This window comes from Myxine glutinosa, chromosome 8, assembly GCF_964187855.1.
Source record: "Myxine glutinosa chromosome 8, kmMyxGlut1.1, whole genome shotgun sequence".
Classification (NCBI taxonomy): domain Eukaryota; kingdom Metazoa; phylum Chordata; class Myxini; order Myxiniformes; family Myxinidae; genus Myxine; species Myxine glutinosa.
In genome coordinates, this window is record NC_136268.1 from 89,983,266 (window position 1) to 89,998,789 (window position 15,524).

General features: G+C 41.3%; 1 protein-coding gene across 1 annotated transcript in view; it reads left to right on the forward strand.

Moving 5' to 3' along the window:
- The window catches only part of LOC137416665 (cadherin-23), a 311,457-nt gene that overhangs the window by 244,917 nt on the left and 51,016 nt on the right, over positions 1-15,524 (forward strand). The window contains exons 26-29 of the mRNA XM_078783975.1: positions 112-301; positions 1,970-2,115; positions 5,656-5,875; positions 7,285-7,437. Coding sequence (XP_078640101.1) covers positions 112-301; positions 1,970-2,115; positions 5,656-5,875; positions 7,285-7,437 — 709 coding nt within the window. The remainder of the gene's footprint in view (positions 1-111; positions 302-1,969; positions 2,116-5,655; positions 5,876-7,284; positions 7,438-15,524) is intronic.

The window sequence follows — 15,524 nt, forward strand, 5'->3', positions numbered from 1 at the left end:
CTTCCTAAGTCGAAGTTGTCCCATGTTTCAGTTTAAGGAATAATTTGTCATATATAATTGTTACTCAGAGTCTTAATTCACACCTTTTTCTGCACTTTTTATGCACTGTAGGTGAAAGCATCTGACCCAGATTTGGCTGAGAATGGGACCTTGAGCTATTCCATTGTGCCTGACAATCCTTTCTACTCGATACACTCAACTCTTGGACGGATACGCACAACAGGAGCTCAACTAGATCGCGAACATGCCGATCCAGCTACACGCATGGCAATGCACTTAATCATCATCTCTGCAAGTGACCGTATGAGGCCCATGGATACTCTTAAGGACACTGCCTGAATTTAATTAAATTTTTGGTCTCACTTTATTTCCTAATAAAGAAGCCACAACAGGAGCTCAACTAGATCGTGAACATATGGATCCAGCTGTACGCATGGCAATGCACTTAATCGTCATCTCTGCAAGTGACCGTATGAGGCGCATGGAAACTCTTGAGGACACCGCCTGAATTTAATTAAAATTTTGCTCTTGCTTTGTTTTCTAATAAAGAGGTCTAAGTTCTCTCTTTCCTTATCTATCTGTCTTCGGAGAAGTGAATTCTTGCAGAATCTTTTTTTCTGGAAGGCTCACTTGGCTGCGCTTGGATGGGTTTGAGGGTAGAGGTGTAGCGGCTGAAACCCGAATTATATCAAGGTTCCTCCTGATGACTCCATCTTTGCTCTTTACTTTTTTTGGGGTTCCTTCTGATCTCCAATGCAGCATTTGGTTTTCCATCTCATTCAAAACGTTTCTTGTGAGATTGGGAAAGTATGGTGAATTCAAAGGCCTGATACCCCCATTATTTTAATACTTCCAATAACAAACATGGCTAAGTGTTATTAAGTTATTGCGTTGACAGACAAACAAACCAGAAACAACTAACAAACATAGACAGACTTCCGAATGATTAAGTTTTACGATAGACTCAGTTGTTTTCATTTTGTCTTTCGAGATTTTAGGCATTCTTCTGAATGATTTTTGAAAAAAAAAATTCAAGATCATGCTAAGAGACAGAAAGTACTTGCATCAAAAAATCAGACCATTATTACAGACCTCATTCAAAGAAGAAGAAAGCCTTAGTCATGTAGCTCAGCAAAATTATGGCAACTGGACCAAATTAATAATAGATTGGAAACATAGACCTGGGGTAAGAAGCCGAGGCAGACATAAAGATGGATGGAAAGTTCAGATTCAAAGTGCGTTGGAAACTACCTGATAAGAAAAGTGTACAAGGTATGAATACACAGGAACTTTCTTGAATGCAGAGGCTTTCGCCATGCTGTCGGATGATTACGGATGGTTAAAGATGAGGATCATGTTTTTGCTCTTCACAATCAAATGTAAGGATCCATGATCTTCTTTGAATGCTGATGTGCAATGTTGCACCTATTCTGATAAATTCAGATAGATTTCCACATGGAAATAATGACTTAGGGGTGAGCACAAAAATAACGAAGACATCCTTTATGCATCATAGCGGTGGATTTCTGAGTCAGAGGCAGATACTAAACATTTAATGTTCAAATCGAGCACCACCCAATATGGAAGGCTTTAAAATGCATTCTGATTGATTAGCATGAGCTTTGTGCTGCTGGATTAGCACTGTTAAAGTGGTTAATCGAAAAGCATACATTTCATCCCAATCCTAAACATAAACTGGTGTACTTATCATGGTGCTGAGATTCATTTTTGCAATCTCTTTGGATTTTGCAGTAAAATGATTGTGATAAAGTTTAAATAATGTTACAATGAAACAGAATAAGCACTGGCTTATTCTGTTTCATTATTCTGTTTTTCACAAGAACTGGCATTATTTATATGATTTGATCATTATGATATTCTGTAAATGGTAAGAATGTTACCCCATTGGTAAATACTCAGATATTGATCAGATCCCTTTTGTCTCTCATGATTGTCGGTTCCTCAACAGGAGGAAACCCTCTGCGGCAGGCAATACGCAGTGCCACGGTGACCGTAAAGCTGCGGGATGTTAATGATAATGAACCGAGCTTCATCGGGTTGCCATATGAAACATGGGTTCAAGAGGGAATTCCTGCAAACCTCTCTGTTTTTCAGGTATGGCCCAGAATTTGCCAGTTTCTGCAAGGATTGATTCCACTCCTTCTTTAGATACCCACAGACGCTACATTTGTAGCTTTTAAGACATACTCAGATATTTTTTCCTGATTGCATTGGAAAATACATACAAAAAATATTTTATTGCTAAGAACATTTTATTTTATGCTTTCTTTACAGTACATCCTTAAATATCGCGAGTTTGAATATCACGGGTTTTGATCAATCGCGGCAACCTCTGTGTACCAATTTAGTTATCACTGCGTTTAATTTCGACCGATAGCTGTTTTTCAGCTAAGCTGTGATGTTTATCTAGCACCACAAGGCTTTTGGGCATCGTTAAATAATAATGGAATGGCACTGAAGTGTAAAATGAAAGACAAAAGTGATTCTTTTAATTTTATTTATTCGCTGGTTATGGAGCTGCAGAACAATTTCTAAACGAAACTCATTTCATAAAGCTGATTTATATTTATTTTACACGTTTATTTCAATTGTTATGTGATTATGTTTGGCTGCCGCCCACCTTCCTCCATATTTTTTAAAGCCCAGGAATCTAACCCACTTTTCCCCATAGGAAATTGGTTTTTAACTATCGCAGTTTTGAATATCACAGCACTTTCCAGAATCGTAACCCCTGCGATATTTAAGGGTTGCAACATGAAGGTTGAAAATGGCTGCAACATTAAGCAAAGTATTTTTTCCGAGGTTAACAATAATAATATATTGTAGCGGTTACCTTATTCGCATGTCGCGGTTAACTTATTCGCATGTCGCGGTTAACTTATTCACATGTGGCGGTTACCTTATTTGCATGTAGCGGTTACCTTATTTGGTCATAATCCACGTGCACGGGCCTGTGGGGCTTTTGGTTGTGTGGACGTGACGCACGCGCGGTTGTTGGAGCCACGCCCTCCGAAGAGGGTTTTGGCTTTATAAAAGCTGTACGACTTCCGTTCGCGATCAGTGTGCTGGAGATTTCTGTACGAATAAACAAGCTTCGAACCCTACGAAATGGCCTCGTCTTCTCGCCTTCCGCAACTCCTAAACTGGTGACCCCGGCTGCCCCCGAACGGATTCGGGGGCTGCAAACGAACACGGCAAGCGCGCCCTGCCCAGGGAAGCCACCTAAACTGGTGACCCCGGCTTCTCCCGAACGGATTCGGGCGCAGTTTCAAACGCAGTTTCGATCGAACTGCCGGAGTTTTGGAAATGACGAGCGGCCATGTGGTTCGCGCACCGCGCTCGGCTCCTCCTCTACGACCAGAGGGGCGAGCCTGCTCCAGGACCCTCCGAAGGAACGCAGTTACGAGATGTGGGTGGCACTGCTGCTCATCTCTTGCGCGCGCACTGACGTTGGCGGCACGGCTGCTTCGTTACCTTCGCGCGCACTGCTGCTCGCAACTCGCGCAACTACTACTCCTACTCTGAAACCTTGGGAGGCCCGCGAGGAACCTCAGCAGCCTCCCCCGAGGCCTTGACCAGCCCCTCGGTCGGCTCAACCCCACGGTGGCGTTTTTTCGCGCGTACCGAGGCCGAGCACTGCTCGAGCCTTCTCGGCACTGCCAAGCACGCCTGCGAACTACGTACATGCCCGTGAGAGTGCATTCTGGGGGGGGCGCATGTAGCGGTTACCTTATTCACATGTCGCGGTTAACTTATTCGCATGTCGCGGTTAACTTATTCACATGTGGCGGTTACCTTATTCGCATGTAGCGGTTACCTTATTTGGTCATAATCCACGGGCCTGTGGGGCTTTTGGTTGTGTGGACGTGACGCACGCGCGGTTGTTGGAGCGACGCCCACCGAAGAGGGTTTTGGCTTTATAAAAGCTGTACGACTTCCGTTCGCGATCAGTGTGCTGGAGATTTCTGTACAAATAAACGAGCTTCGAACCCTACGAAATGGCCTTGTCTTCTCGCATTCCGCAACTCCTAAAATATTATATAAGATATGGTATGAACACAAATTCCAAGAGACAAAACCACAAGACAAAAAAATCCCCCCCTAGGTGCCACACACAGACTCAATCACTCGTACAATAACTGGGCAGCTTAGAGGGAAAGGCACATGGTGAAGAATAGGAAACTGGAGCAGAATGCACACAGTGCTGCCGCTTCTCCGCCAAGGCAAGAGCAGGAGCCAGATAACTTTTCAGAGAGTGCAAACTAGAGTGGCCTTGGCAAAATTCTAAATCCCTGCACACTCTAAGTATCCTGCAAAGCATTGGAGTGGTGGCCCATCCAGAAATGCAACCCCCAAACTAATAAAACAGCTTTGCCAGACTGATGCTCTGAAGGAAGTATGGTGCATAAGAATGAGAAGTATAAGTGTAATAAGAAGAAGAAGAAGAAGAGGAGGAGGAGGAATATGCACAATTATGTAATGCTTGTGAAGTACATTAAAGCACCAAGACAAGTTATTCAATAAAAGAAAACAGAGCTCCTCTTCCTGTGTTGAGAATTTTTAAAAATCACACCTGCAAACAATCAAATAGACATGTCCATGAGGTTCAGCCAAGTACATATACAGGGTGACCCAAAAAGGTGGGCCCCGGGAAAAGTTTAAAAACCTTAATATTAACCAATCAAAGTTAACAAAACTTGCAGATCATATTACTTATTCATCGTCCAGATATTTCTGAAAAATTCAGTTGTTTCCAAAAATATTTTACAATTGACATAAAAATTACTGACGACGTTGGTGTTTGATGATATGCACCAAATTTCGCTCAATGCAGCGTGCCAGATGCCGAGAAATGTTATTGATGACTTGTATGTGCTGTTATCAGAATTACCCTCAAGCTTTCTTTGCTGATTTGAGCTCTTGACAACGGTGCCGAAGGGATTTCTTGGGAATGCGGGTGACGGCCAGTAACGGCAGTAATAATATTCTTTGGTGACCTTCCTCATTTTGTTAAGCCAGAGTTGCCTCCTCTTGTGAATTCATATTCAAGTCTGTGCCATGCTGTGTAAAGTTTTTCACAAACCTTTGAATTTGAAACTTGCTGGGTGCTTTCCTTTGTGCAAAATATGCACAGAACAGGCGCTCAGAACCAATTTGTCCACAGATAGTTTTCTCCAGAAAATGACTTTTCTTTAGATGTCCATGACATGGCATGTAAATGTCACAGATTCAATACACTTGATGGACACACTCTCAGTTCAGACCTCCTGAAAATTGAAAGAGATTGAATGAAAACTGTGAAGGTTATTAAACTTTTCTCAGGGTCCACTTTGTTTTGGGTCACCTTGTACATCCCTTATGACAGCCATAATTATGCCACCATGGCCATTGCCCAAATAAGAGAGAGCAAGACTATAGATTGGCTGAACCAGAGAGAGACAAAAGGAAATAAGTAAAAAATAAATTATGAACATGAGGCAGTGAGGCTGGTACTAATGTCTGAATATGTGAACGATACATTTGATTGAAAGATCATCCTCTGCTTGGGCATTGTTCAACATGTCTAACAAAAAAAAGTTTTCTTTCTGAAGTACTTTTCCAATAAGCCACAGGTGTGATGTCACATTTTCTCAGGTTATGGCAGAGGACCCCGATGAAGGGATCAATGGTGCAGTTCAATATTCCCTGCATTCCATGATTCCACAACCACATTTCACACTAGAACGTAAGATGGGAGATGTTATATCACTTGTGCAGCTGGACCGAGAGATGGTCTCCATTTACTGGCTCACCGTGGCTGCTAGTGATGGAGGAACACCGGGCTTAACTGCAACAGTTACTCTCACCATTTATGGTAATTTCATCATTTTTTAAAGCTTTTACTTTCGTTAATACTGTGATCTAAGTTTTTATCGACATTTATTTGCGGAGCTAGCCTAAAAACTGAGGGATTGGTTTCAGGCATGGACCAGACATACAGTCCTGCTTTATTATACAACAAAACAACAACAGGCATTTTAAGGCCATTTTCCCTGCTAGAGCGGGGGTTAGCCTTGCGGTCCCCATGACAATGTTCTCCATTTTGCCCTATTTTCTGCATCTCCCCTTGTTAACCCCCTTGCCCACATTTCTTCTTCGACCATCTTTAGCCAAGTCTTTCTCGGTCTTCCCCGTCCTCTGCTTTCTTCTACATTCATTTCCATCACTCTTCTCAACCAGTCACTTTCATCCTTCCTCAACACATGACCAAACCATCTCAACCTGTTTCTCTTCACAACATCCATCACAGGCTCTATTCCCATCATCTTTCGCAATTCATCATTTGTCTTCCTCTCTCTCAATGATACTCCACACATCCACCGAACCATTCACATTTCCACCCTTTCCAGCCTTCGTTGCTGCTCTGCATTCATTACCCATGTCTCGCTCCCATAAATCATAACGCTTCCCACACATGCAGCATACACCTTTCCCTTCAGCTTCAATGACACTCCCATCCTCGTCAGCACGCCACTCAGTTCCCGAAACTTCTTCCATGCACATCTCACTCTAGCAACCGTTGCCGAGTCTGATCCACCTTCTCCATTCAGCATGCCAATCTTTTTTATATAGAAAGAAAATAACATATTTCAAAAAAGTTGTGGACGAGTTATGGCAACTACATTTTTACTCCCATTCCAAAGGCTGCAACATGTCAACAATGTACTTGTCATTTGAGGTATGGCAGTCGTCTAAAACAATCTGGTGGTGCTCAGAAGAGTTGGTCGACAAGTCTAATTGTGTAATCATGCAGGAATGTGGCAGCAGCAGTCTTCATTTTTGCATTTTGAGGATTTTCCCAGTCCAGCAATTCTAAGTATGTTTAAGTTATGGTAATGGTGAACCTGGCATTGGTGTATTGTTTTGCAGAAACATATTTATATATCATGATAAATCTAGTTACTGTGGTGGAGACAAAGACCACAGATGGCAGGAAGTATCAGCTTCTTTGCATTTTCTTGTGTTCCCTGAACATGTGTATCCAAGGAAAAAGAAAAATCAATTATGATCTGAATACGAAATATTCTGTTTAAAGATTGCATAACCAAGTGATGTTTTTGAACATCCAATGAAATATCCACTGATATCTAATTTTTGTTTCACATTCAAATCCCTTGCCGCATGGTCGTTCATTAGATGTATTTCATTAAAGTAATGTTGTACTCCATGTAACCTAAATGCAAATGCTACATTTCCAGATGCCATTTTGATGTGAGTGCGCAGTGGAAGATGTTAATGATGAGGTGCCCACTTTTCGGCCTTCATCCCACTCCATCATGCTCCATGAGAGTGTGCCTCGGGATTCTGTCATTGTGCACTTGAATTGTTCTGATGCTGATGCCGGCCTCAATGCTGAACTTAGCTACTTCATAACCGGTGAGCACCACAACGTATTTTGGTGTACTTCCATGAGCATTAATATGCCGGCTCTGCTCGTTCTGGTATCAGGTGACACCAGTCCACGTTTTGTGGTTAATTCTTAAATAATGGCATCATGCCAACTTGGAATGATAAATACATTTCTGTTGATGAAAAATGCAGCACATCCCACACTCCCTGGAATGAAAATATATGGATATGTCTGGAATATGTTTATATCTCGTTGGATTATTAACGTACATCACTCATCCTGATGATATATTTGCATGTACAGTAGGTGTGTGTATGTATATATATATATATATATATATATATATATATATTAGGGTGGTGCTCAAAATAATTTTTTTTAAATATTTACTGGGACATGGCTTTATGTTGTTCCTTTTGTTCCAAAATGAAAAGACACCAAATATGAAAGCAATCTGATTTTATTTAGGGGTGCCACATCAGCCTTCAAACTAAAGGTGTCTACAAAACTTTTCTATATATGGATCGAAAGCAAAACCAGAAGTTTGTTTTATGAAAATCCACCCTCCACTCACTTTCTTTGTATTCTAGCAAACACAAGTTACAATAGCTGCACAAATAGCACTATATTGCTATGAAAACTCAAATTCAATGATAACAATCCAAATGTTCAGTTCATAAAATGAAGAGACACCATATCACATAATATTAAAAAACCCAAATATAATGAGAAATGTAACTCCTATTTCTGGGCCTGTTTCACCACTGTTGCCTTCTTGGCATCGGGGTACATCTTCCTGTGAGCAGCAACAACTTGGAGCAGAGCTTGCTTTTGCTCTTCATCCTTTGTAAGGAGCTTATTGTAGTCTTGTATCAATGCGACACCCCTTTCTGCCCTGTCGTTCACCACGACTAAGCCACTGGCAGCTTTCTTTGCTTCCTGAAAGCTGGTTTCTTGCTCCCATGAACCAGGATCCTTATCCATCCAATCAGTTGGGGTCCCTAGGATGCTGAAGAAATGCTTGGTGTGTTTTGTTATGAGGCCAGCGATTGACAGGGCGGTTCCTCGTTTGATAGCTGGTCTCTTTGGAGAGGGGTTTTCACCGTCATTTTTCAATGCTTCAATCATATTGATCTTGCTTTCTTTGTCAATTCTGGTGTCAAAGAATGCAAATGCCACTAGTACTGGGCTCATGTACCACGTGTGGCGGCCAAGTGCCTTCAAGGCTGCCTGAGCCATCTTCTGATTGATTTGTTCAAACTTTTCCAACTTCTTGAAGAGGTTAATGTCATTCAGGGGAGCCTCAATAGCTTGTGGAGCCCGAAACCAAGCCTGTACATACACAAGGCAGACAAAAATGTTGAAGGCTCGGAGTTCTCTCGCCTCTCGAAGTGTCAAGTGGAACTCTGACCGAAACATGAACACCTGTAGTGAATATAGTGCTTTTGCCATCCATCTGGCTCTGTGCATTGCTCCTGGAGCCATGATCCGGATTCCACGAGGTGGGATTCCTCCCATGTAGATGACAGTCAGTTCTAGGAGTTCACGATAATCATCTCATGGCTGCTGATCTTTCAAACACACAAGAACGTTTTTGCTTCCAACACAGTGTCTACAGATCCCATTGAAGCCTTCCTCTCTGAGAATTGATCGTGAAGAAACTTCCTGTCCTCGGGGTTGGTGATTATGGCCTCCGAATCTGCATGCCTAAGATCAAACGTCTTCTCCAAGGAGGCCTTGAAGGATGCTTCCTTTTTCTCTTGGGTCGCACCACCCCGCTTTGCACCTTTTTGGAGGCTCCTCCATTCTTCATATAGCCTCTCCAAACGATGGATGCAGTGCTGCTTCGTCGTTGTAGGTAGGTGAGCTTTTTCCCAGAACTTCACAACCTCTTCAATGGTGAGGGTTGCACTCTCCCGGGCAGTGCGATTCTCCTTCTTCAGGTGATGGAAAAACAGGACAAGAGATTGATGCACAGTCGGGAGCTTGGCACCTTTGATGGCATCTCCAGAAGTGGACCCAATGAGATACACATTATCCTGAGCCCGAGTTTTCAATGAAACACTGGTACTAGCACATGCCATATCTGCAAAATAAGCAAGAATGTGGGTAAAATCCTGTTAATTCTTACTCCACAGGGTCACTCTCTACAAAAGAGCCACAGTCAATAAGTTAGGCCTACATATTACACACTAAAAAAGCGTACCCCTGACCCCGGGAACCTGTACAAAACATGCATGAAAATTGCCCAGATAGTGATCATAGGAAGTCTCAAAACTGTATGTATAATATATTGTATATATATAATGTATAATGTGTATTTATGTATATTTATTATTTAATGTATATTTACTATATATTTATTTTTAATATTATATTTAATGTATATATATAATTATGTATTTATTTTGTGTATATACAGCCCAAAAAATGGGAATTCCTATTTTTGCATGGGGGAAAATTCATCACTGATGTGGCACCCCTAAATATTATTGGATTCCATTCAAATTTGGTGTGGTTTCCTTTGACACCAACAGGAACAAAAATAGACCATGTCCCGGAGAACATCTGCATTTAGCTTTTTTGAAGCCCACCCTAATATATATATATATATATATATATTTATATACATACATACATACATACATATATATATATATATATATATATCTATATTATAATAGCCGTAGATGATTCTGTCTGTCTGTCTGTCTATCTGTTGGGTGTCTGTCCGGGGTGTGGCTTACTCGGTTTGCAGAGTAGCTCCACCCATAGCTCCACCCATTCTGGGAGTGGCTATAAACAAATATCCACCATTTTATTAACTCGCATAGCTTTGAGTCCTGTTTTGTAGGCCCGTGGTGTCTTGCTCTCCCCCAGTTTTATTTCAAATCAAATTCGATAAATCATTTCATTTTTCACAGTCGCTAACATAGTTTTAGACTCGGTTGAAAAAAAACGGGAAGAAAATCCAATGAAAGTTGCCGTTTATAGAACGAAATGAATTCTCAAAGGCCTGTAACTTCAAGGCCATTGAGTCTCTCTCACGCCTTTATCTCCAATCTAACTCACCATATGATTTCATTTTTATCGATGGTTTTACTTTTAGACTCGGTGTCAGCAATAATTGAGAACAATCCACACACGCGGGAAAATGCAGAGATATATTTTTTAAAATCGCGTCATGGTGTATCATACACCGCCCAACATGACACCGCCGGCAATGTGTCGATATCTATCTATCTTCTATCTATAATTCCAGTAATCTCTGTCTGTACGTCTGTACGTCTGTACGTTTGTTTGTCTGTGACCGCTGTTTCTCGACAACCACGGGTCCGATATACTTTTAACTTGCCAGGTATATTGCTGGGGACCCGAGGATGTGCCTTTTCAAGGTTTCATATTAATCGGACAATTACTTACCGAGCTATGTCCAAAAAACGATTCAACCAATCAGAGAGCAGCGAACGATCGCGTGTGCTGAACGTGGCGGGCACACTCTGCCTCGGATGGCACATTTGAGAGCGTATTCATTTATTTCACGTTTGCAAACTATGTTGGCGTTAAACTATGTTTTACAACTAATAAAAACGAATTTGCGATTCATTCGCTTTCCTGCGCGTTTGTGCACGCGATGGCGATTTCTTTACCAAACTCCGGAAGCCGTTCGCTTTGGACCAAACCATTGCATGTAAATAGAGGGGGGGGATTGTCACCACTCGCAAGCCGTTCGCTTTGGACCAAACCATTTCATGTAAATAGAGGGGGGGGGGATATAATTTTAGATATAGATATAGTACGGGCATGCCCTAGTATCTATAATTCCAGTAATCTCTGTCTGTCTGTCTGTACGTTTGTTTGTCTGTGACCGCTGTTTCTCGACAACCACGGGTCCGATATACTTTTAACTTGCCAGGTATATTGCTGGGGACCCGAGGATGTGCCTTTTCAAGGTTTCATATTAATCGGACAATTACTTACCGAGCTATGTCCAAAAAACGATTCAACCAATCAGAGAGCAGCGAACGATCGCGTGTGCCGGCGTTGCGAATGGACCAAACCATTCCATGTAAATAGAGGGGGGGGGGTTCTGTGGTCGTTGCGAATGGACGAAACCATTTCATGTAAATAGAGGGGGGGGATATAATTTTAGATAGATATATAGTACGGGCATATATATAGTACGGGCATGCCCTAGTATATTAAAAATTCGCTTTTGCTTTTCCGTTATGATATATTACTATTTCGTTTGATGATAGTCGTCACAAAAACGTCAACAATGATGCCGACATATATTTCTTCGTTTTTATTTCATTCAACATATTAGCCGGAAGTAAAATATGTTTCAGGAAATTACCGAGAGATATTTCTTCGTTTTTTTTATTAGTTATGTGCGCATACACTTTAAATAGGTTTATTTGAAATCTTTAATTTTCCACAATATAATTTACTTGCCATTTATCATTTGATGATTACGAGACAAATTCCTCTTGAGGATCGTGACAATTCATGCGTTGCGTGGAAACTTCCATTTCCAAAATGAATGAGACGATCGATGAAGAACGACTCGGTGTCACCAACGCGGGAAAATGCAGAGATATATTTTTTAAAATACACCATATCACCGCACAACACCGCCCAACAGCCAACAAGTATCATACACCGCCCAACAGCCAACGAGTATCATACACCGCCCAACATGACACAGACAGCAACATGTCGACATTATCGCTTTTTCTTTAAACCGAGTGAACCGAGCCGAACCGAATACACCGCGTGAATTCACCGAGCGAATTTCAGCCAATTCCACCTATTTCTTCGTTTTTATTTTATTCGTTACCAGCAGAAGTACCCAGCGTTGCCGGGCGGGGGAGGGGGGAAGGGCACGTACACTTTAAACATGTATATACATGTGGGATGTGGGATGTGGGATATGGGATATATACATGTGGGACATGTGTACGTGTGTGTACGTGTGTACGTGTGTGTGTGTGTGTGTGTGTGTGTGTGTGTGTGTGTGTGTGTGTGTGCGCGTGAATATGTGTGTGTGTGCGTGAATATGTGTGTGTGTGTATATATGTGTATGTAGGCTAACCCCCGCTCTAGCAGGGAAAATGGCCTTAAAATGCATGTTGTTGTTGTATGTGTATATACATGTCTGTGTGTGTGTGTTTGTGTGTATATGTGTCTGTACGTGTGTGTGTGTGTCTGTTTTTGTGTGTGTGTGTGTGTGTGTGTGTGTGTGTGTGTGTGTGTGTGTGTGTGTGTGTGTGTGTGTGGAGATGTATATATGTGTATATATGTGTATATGTGGATACATATGTGTATACATATTTGCATATGTGTATATGTGTCTGTACGTGTGTGTGTGTGTGTGTGTGTGTGTGTGTGTGTGTGTGTGTGTGTGTGCATGTGTGTCGATGTACGTGTGTGTGTATGTGTATATGTGTGTGGGTGTATATGTGTGTGTGTGTGTATATGTAAACATGGGCCGGTGTGTGTGTAAAGTGTGAGGAGGTATTGGAGAGGAAAATGCAGAGATATATTTTTTTACGCCATGATGATAAACGCCATGATGATAAACGAAAATACACCGCCTAAAATAACAGTCGACATATATTTAAAATTCGCCATACACATCCATGCGGGAATCCCACGGGCATGGATGTGTGTGACATTTCGACATATTGAGTTACATGCTGCGCCTGCACATTCAGTTATATAAGATGGTTACTGGCAATTGATCACATCCACAAATGATGTAATCCACACAATTTATGTACTTTACATAACGTTAATAGGAATACATGCCCGTGTAGATGGGAATGACATATAATTCACCGAAAACGTTGAAGCAACCGCATAATATTACGGTGATGTTTAACTCTGAGAATAGTTCTAAATTTAAAAAACTTTCTTCTGATATTTGTGATTTATTTCAAACAAACTGTATTTCCCAGCTACACGGGCATGTATTCCTATTAACGTTATGTAAAGTACATAAATTGTGTGGATTACATCATTTGTGGATGTGATCAATTACCAGTAACCATTTTATATAACTGAATGTGCAGGTGCAGCATCTAACTCAATATGTCGAAATGTCACACACGTCCATGCCCGTGGGATTCCCACGGGTGACCCCGCTAGTATATATATATATAACTGTGAGAAATAGTAGAAACTCCACAGTACGATCAGGGCGTCTCATTTGCATTAAATAAATAATCGGGAGATTAAATCAGACACGGACGTAGCTTCAGGACGTCGATGTTTAATTTTCGACAAGCTTTCGACTAACAAAGGTCTTCTTCTTAGTCTACAGAAACAACAGGCATGTATATCAGACAAGTATGTGTAGTGATATGTGGGTAAGATGTGTGATATGTGTAGAAAATGCATACAAAAGGAAGAGCCACGGTAAAGCTCACTCACCGTCCCCAAGTTCAACGGAAGTGAGGCGCAGCTTACAGTTACCGTTCGCGTTACAGTTCGGTGCACGTGCATATACAAATAAAGAGATACATACATAAACACACAAGCACATATTCATAAGCCATTTATATTCATATAATATATTTATATATTTATTTATATATTTATATAAATGACATATAAAGGTAGAATGAAAGAATGAGCGAATGAATGAATGAATGAGTGAGTGAATGAATGGGTTACGGTTGATGATTTGATTGGGTTGATGTTGAAACATTCTTTAATCATCAAAATGTATGCCATGAGGGATTTTTGTCCGAAGTTTATGTATCCAAAAGGACTCACGTTTCAGAATCGTGGTGTGTGATCGATTTGTGATTGATTAAATGGCAGAGATTTGAATGTCATTTATAGAGTGATCCGGTTGATTAAAGTGTATCGTGTAAGGTAGAGATTTGCCCTGACTGGTGTGGAAGTTATTGATTTCTGACCGGGTGTTATTAAATCGTGTGTAGAGTGTATTTTCAGTTTTTCCAACATATTGTTTGGTGCACTTTTGGCAAGTGATTAGGTATATGACCCATGTAGATTTGCAGTTCATATAGGAGGTGATGGGGAATTTTTGTCCAGTGCTAGAACTACAAAATTTGTTTCCTTCTAGTAAATGCTTGTGAATAATACATTTGTTTGCTGTGCATTTAGAGAAGCCAGGGATCCTAGTTTCTTTGTTGTGGGGCTGTGGGTGCTTTGCTTTTACCAAAAGATCCCTGAGTGTCCGACCACGTCGAAATGATGTTGGTGGAGGTTGAGGACATGTGGTGCCGAGTGTTTCTGATTGATGGAGGAGAGGAAGGGCCTTATTCAGAATACTTGGCAATTGGGATGAGGTAGGAGAGTAGGTGGTTACCATTGGAACACGGTTAGTTGCAGGTTTGGGTTTGGAAATCAGAAGGTCTGCTCTCGGTATGTGTTTTGCTCGGGTTATTGCTTCTTGCACAGAGTGAGGGTCATAGTTTCTTGCAATGAAGTGTGTTTCTAATTGGCAGAGATAAGTTTCTTCTGCCATTTTGTTGAGCAAATGCGTCTTACTCTGAGTGCTTGACTGTATGGTATGCTTGCAATTGTATGTTTAGGATGAGATGAAGAAGGGAGAAGGTAAGAGTGAGTGTCTGTTGGTTTGGTGGATAGTTCTGTTTCGAGTCTGTTATTTTGAAGCGTGAGTGATGTGTCTAGAAAGTGAACTTGTGACTGTGAGCTGTCGAATGTAAACTTGATGGTCGGATGAATCAAATTTAATTCATTTTGGAATTGTGTGAGACTACGGGGGGGGGGATTTTGACCAGATGAACTGGATGTCATCAATATAACGTACCCAGGATTTTTCCAAGATTCCGTGATGAGGTTGTGCATTGATCTTGGCCTCTATCATTCCCATGAAGATGTTAGCGTACGATGGTGCAACAGGGGTACCTATAGCGGTACCTTGAGTTTGAATGTAATGTCGTCCGTTGAATTGGAAATTATTTAGTTTGAGTGTCAGTTCTAATAGGCGCATAAGGTCTTGAGTAGGTGGTATTGGGACTTGTCGTGTATCTAGTGCTTTGCGGCATGCAGACAGGCCTTCTGAATGTGGAATATTAGTGTAGAGGGATGTAACATCTGCTGTGACTAAAATGGT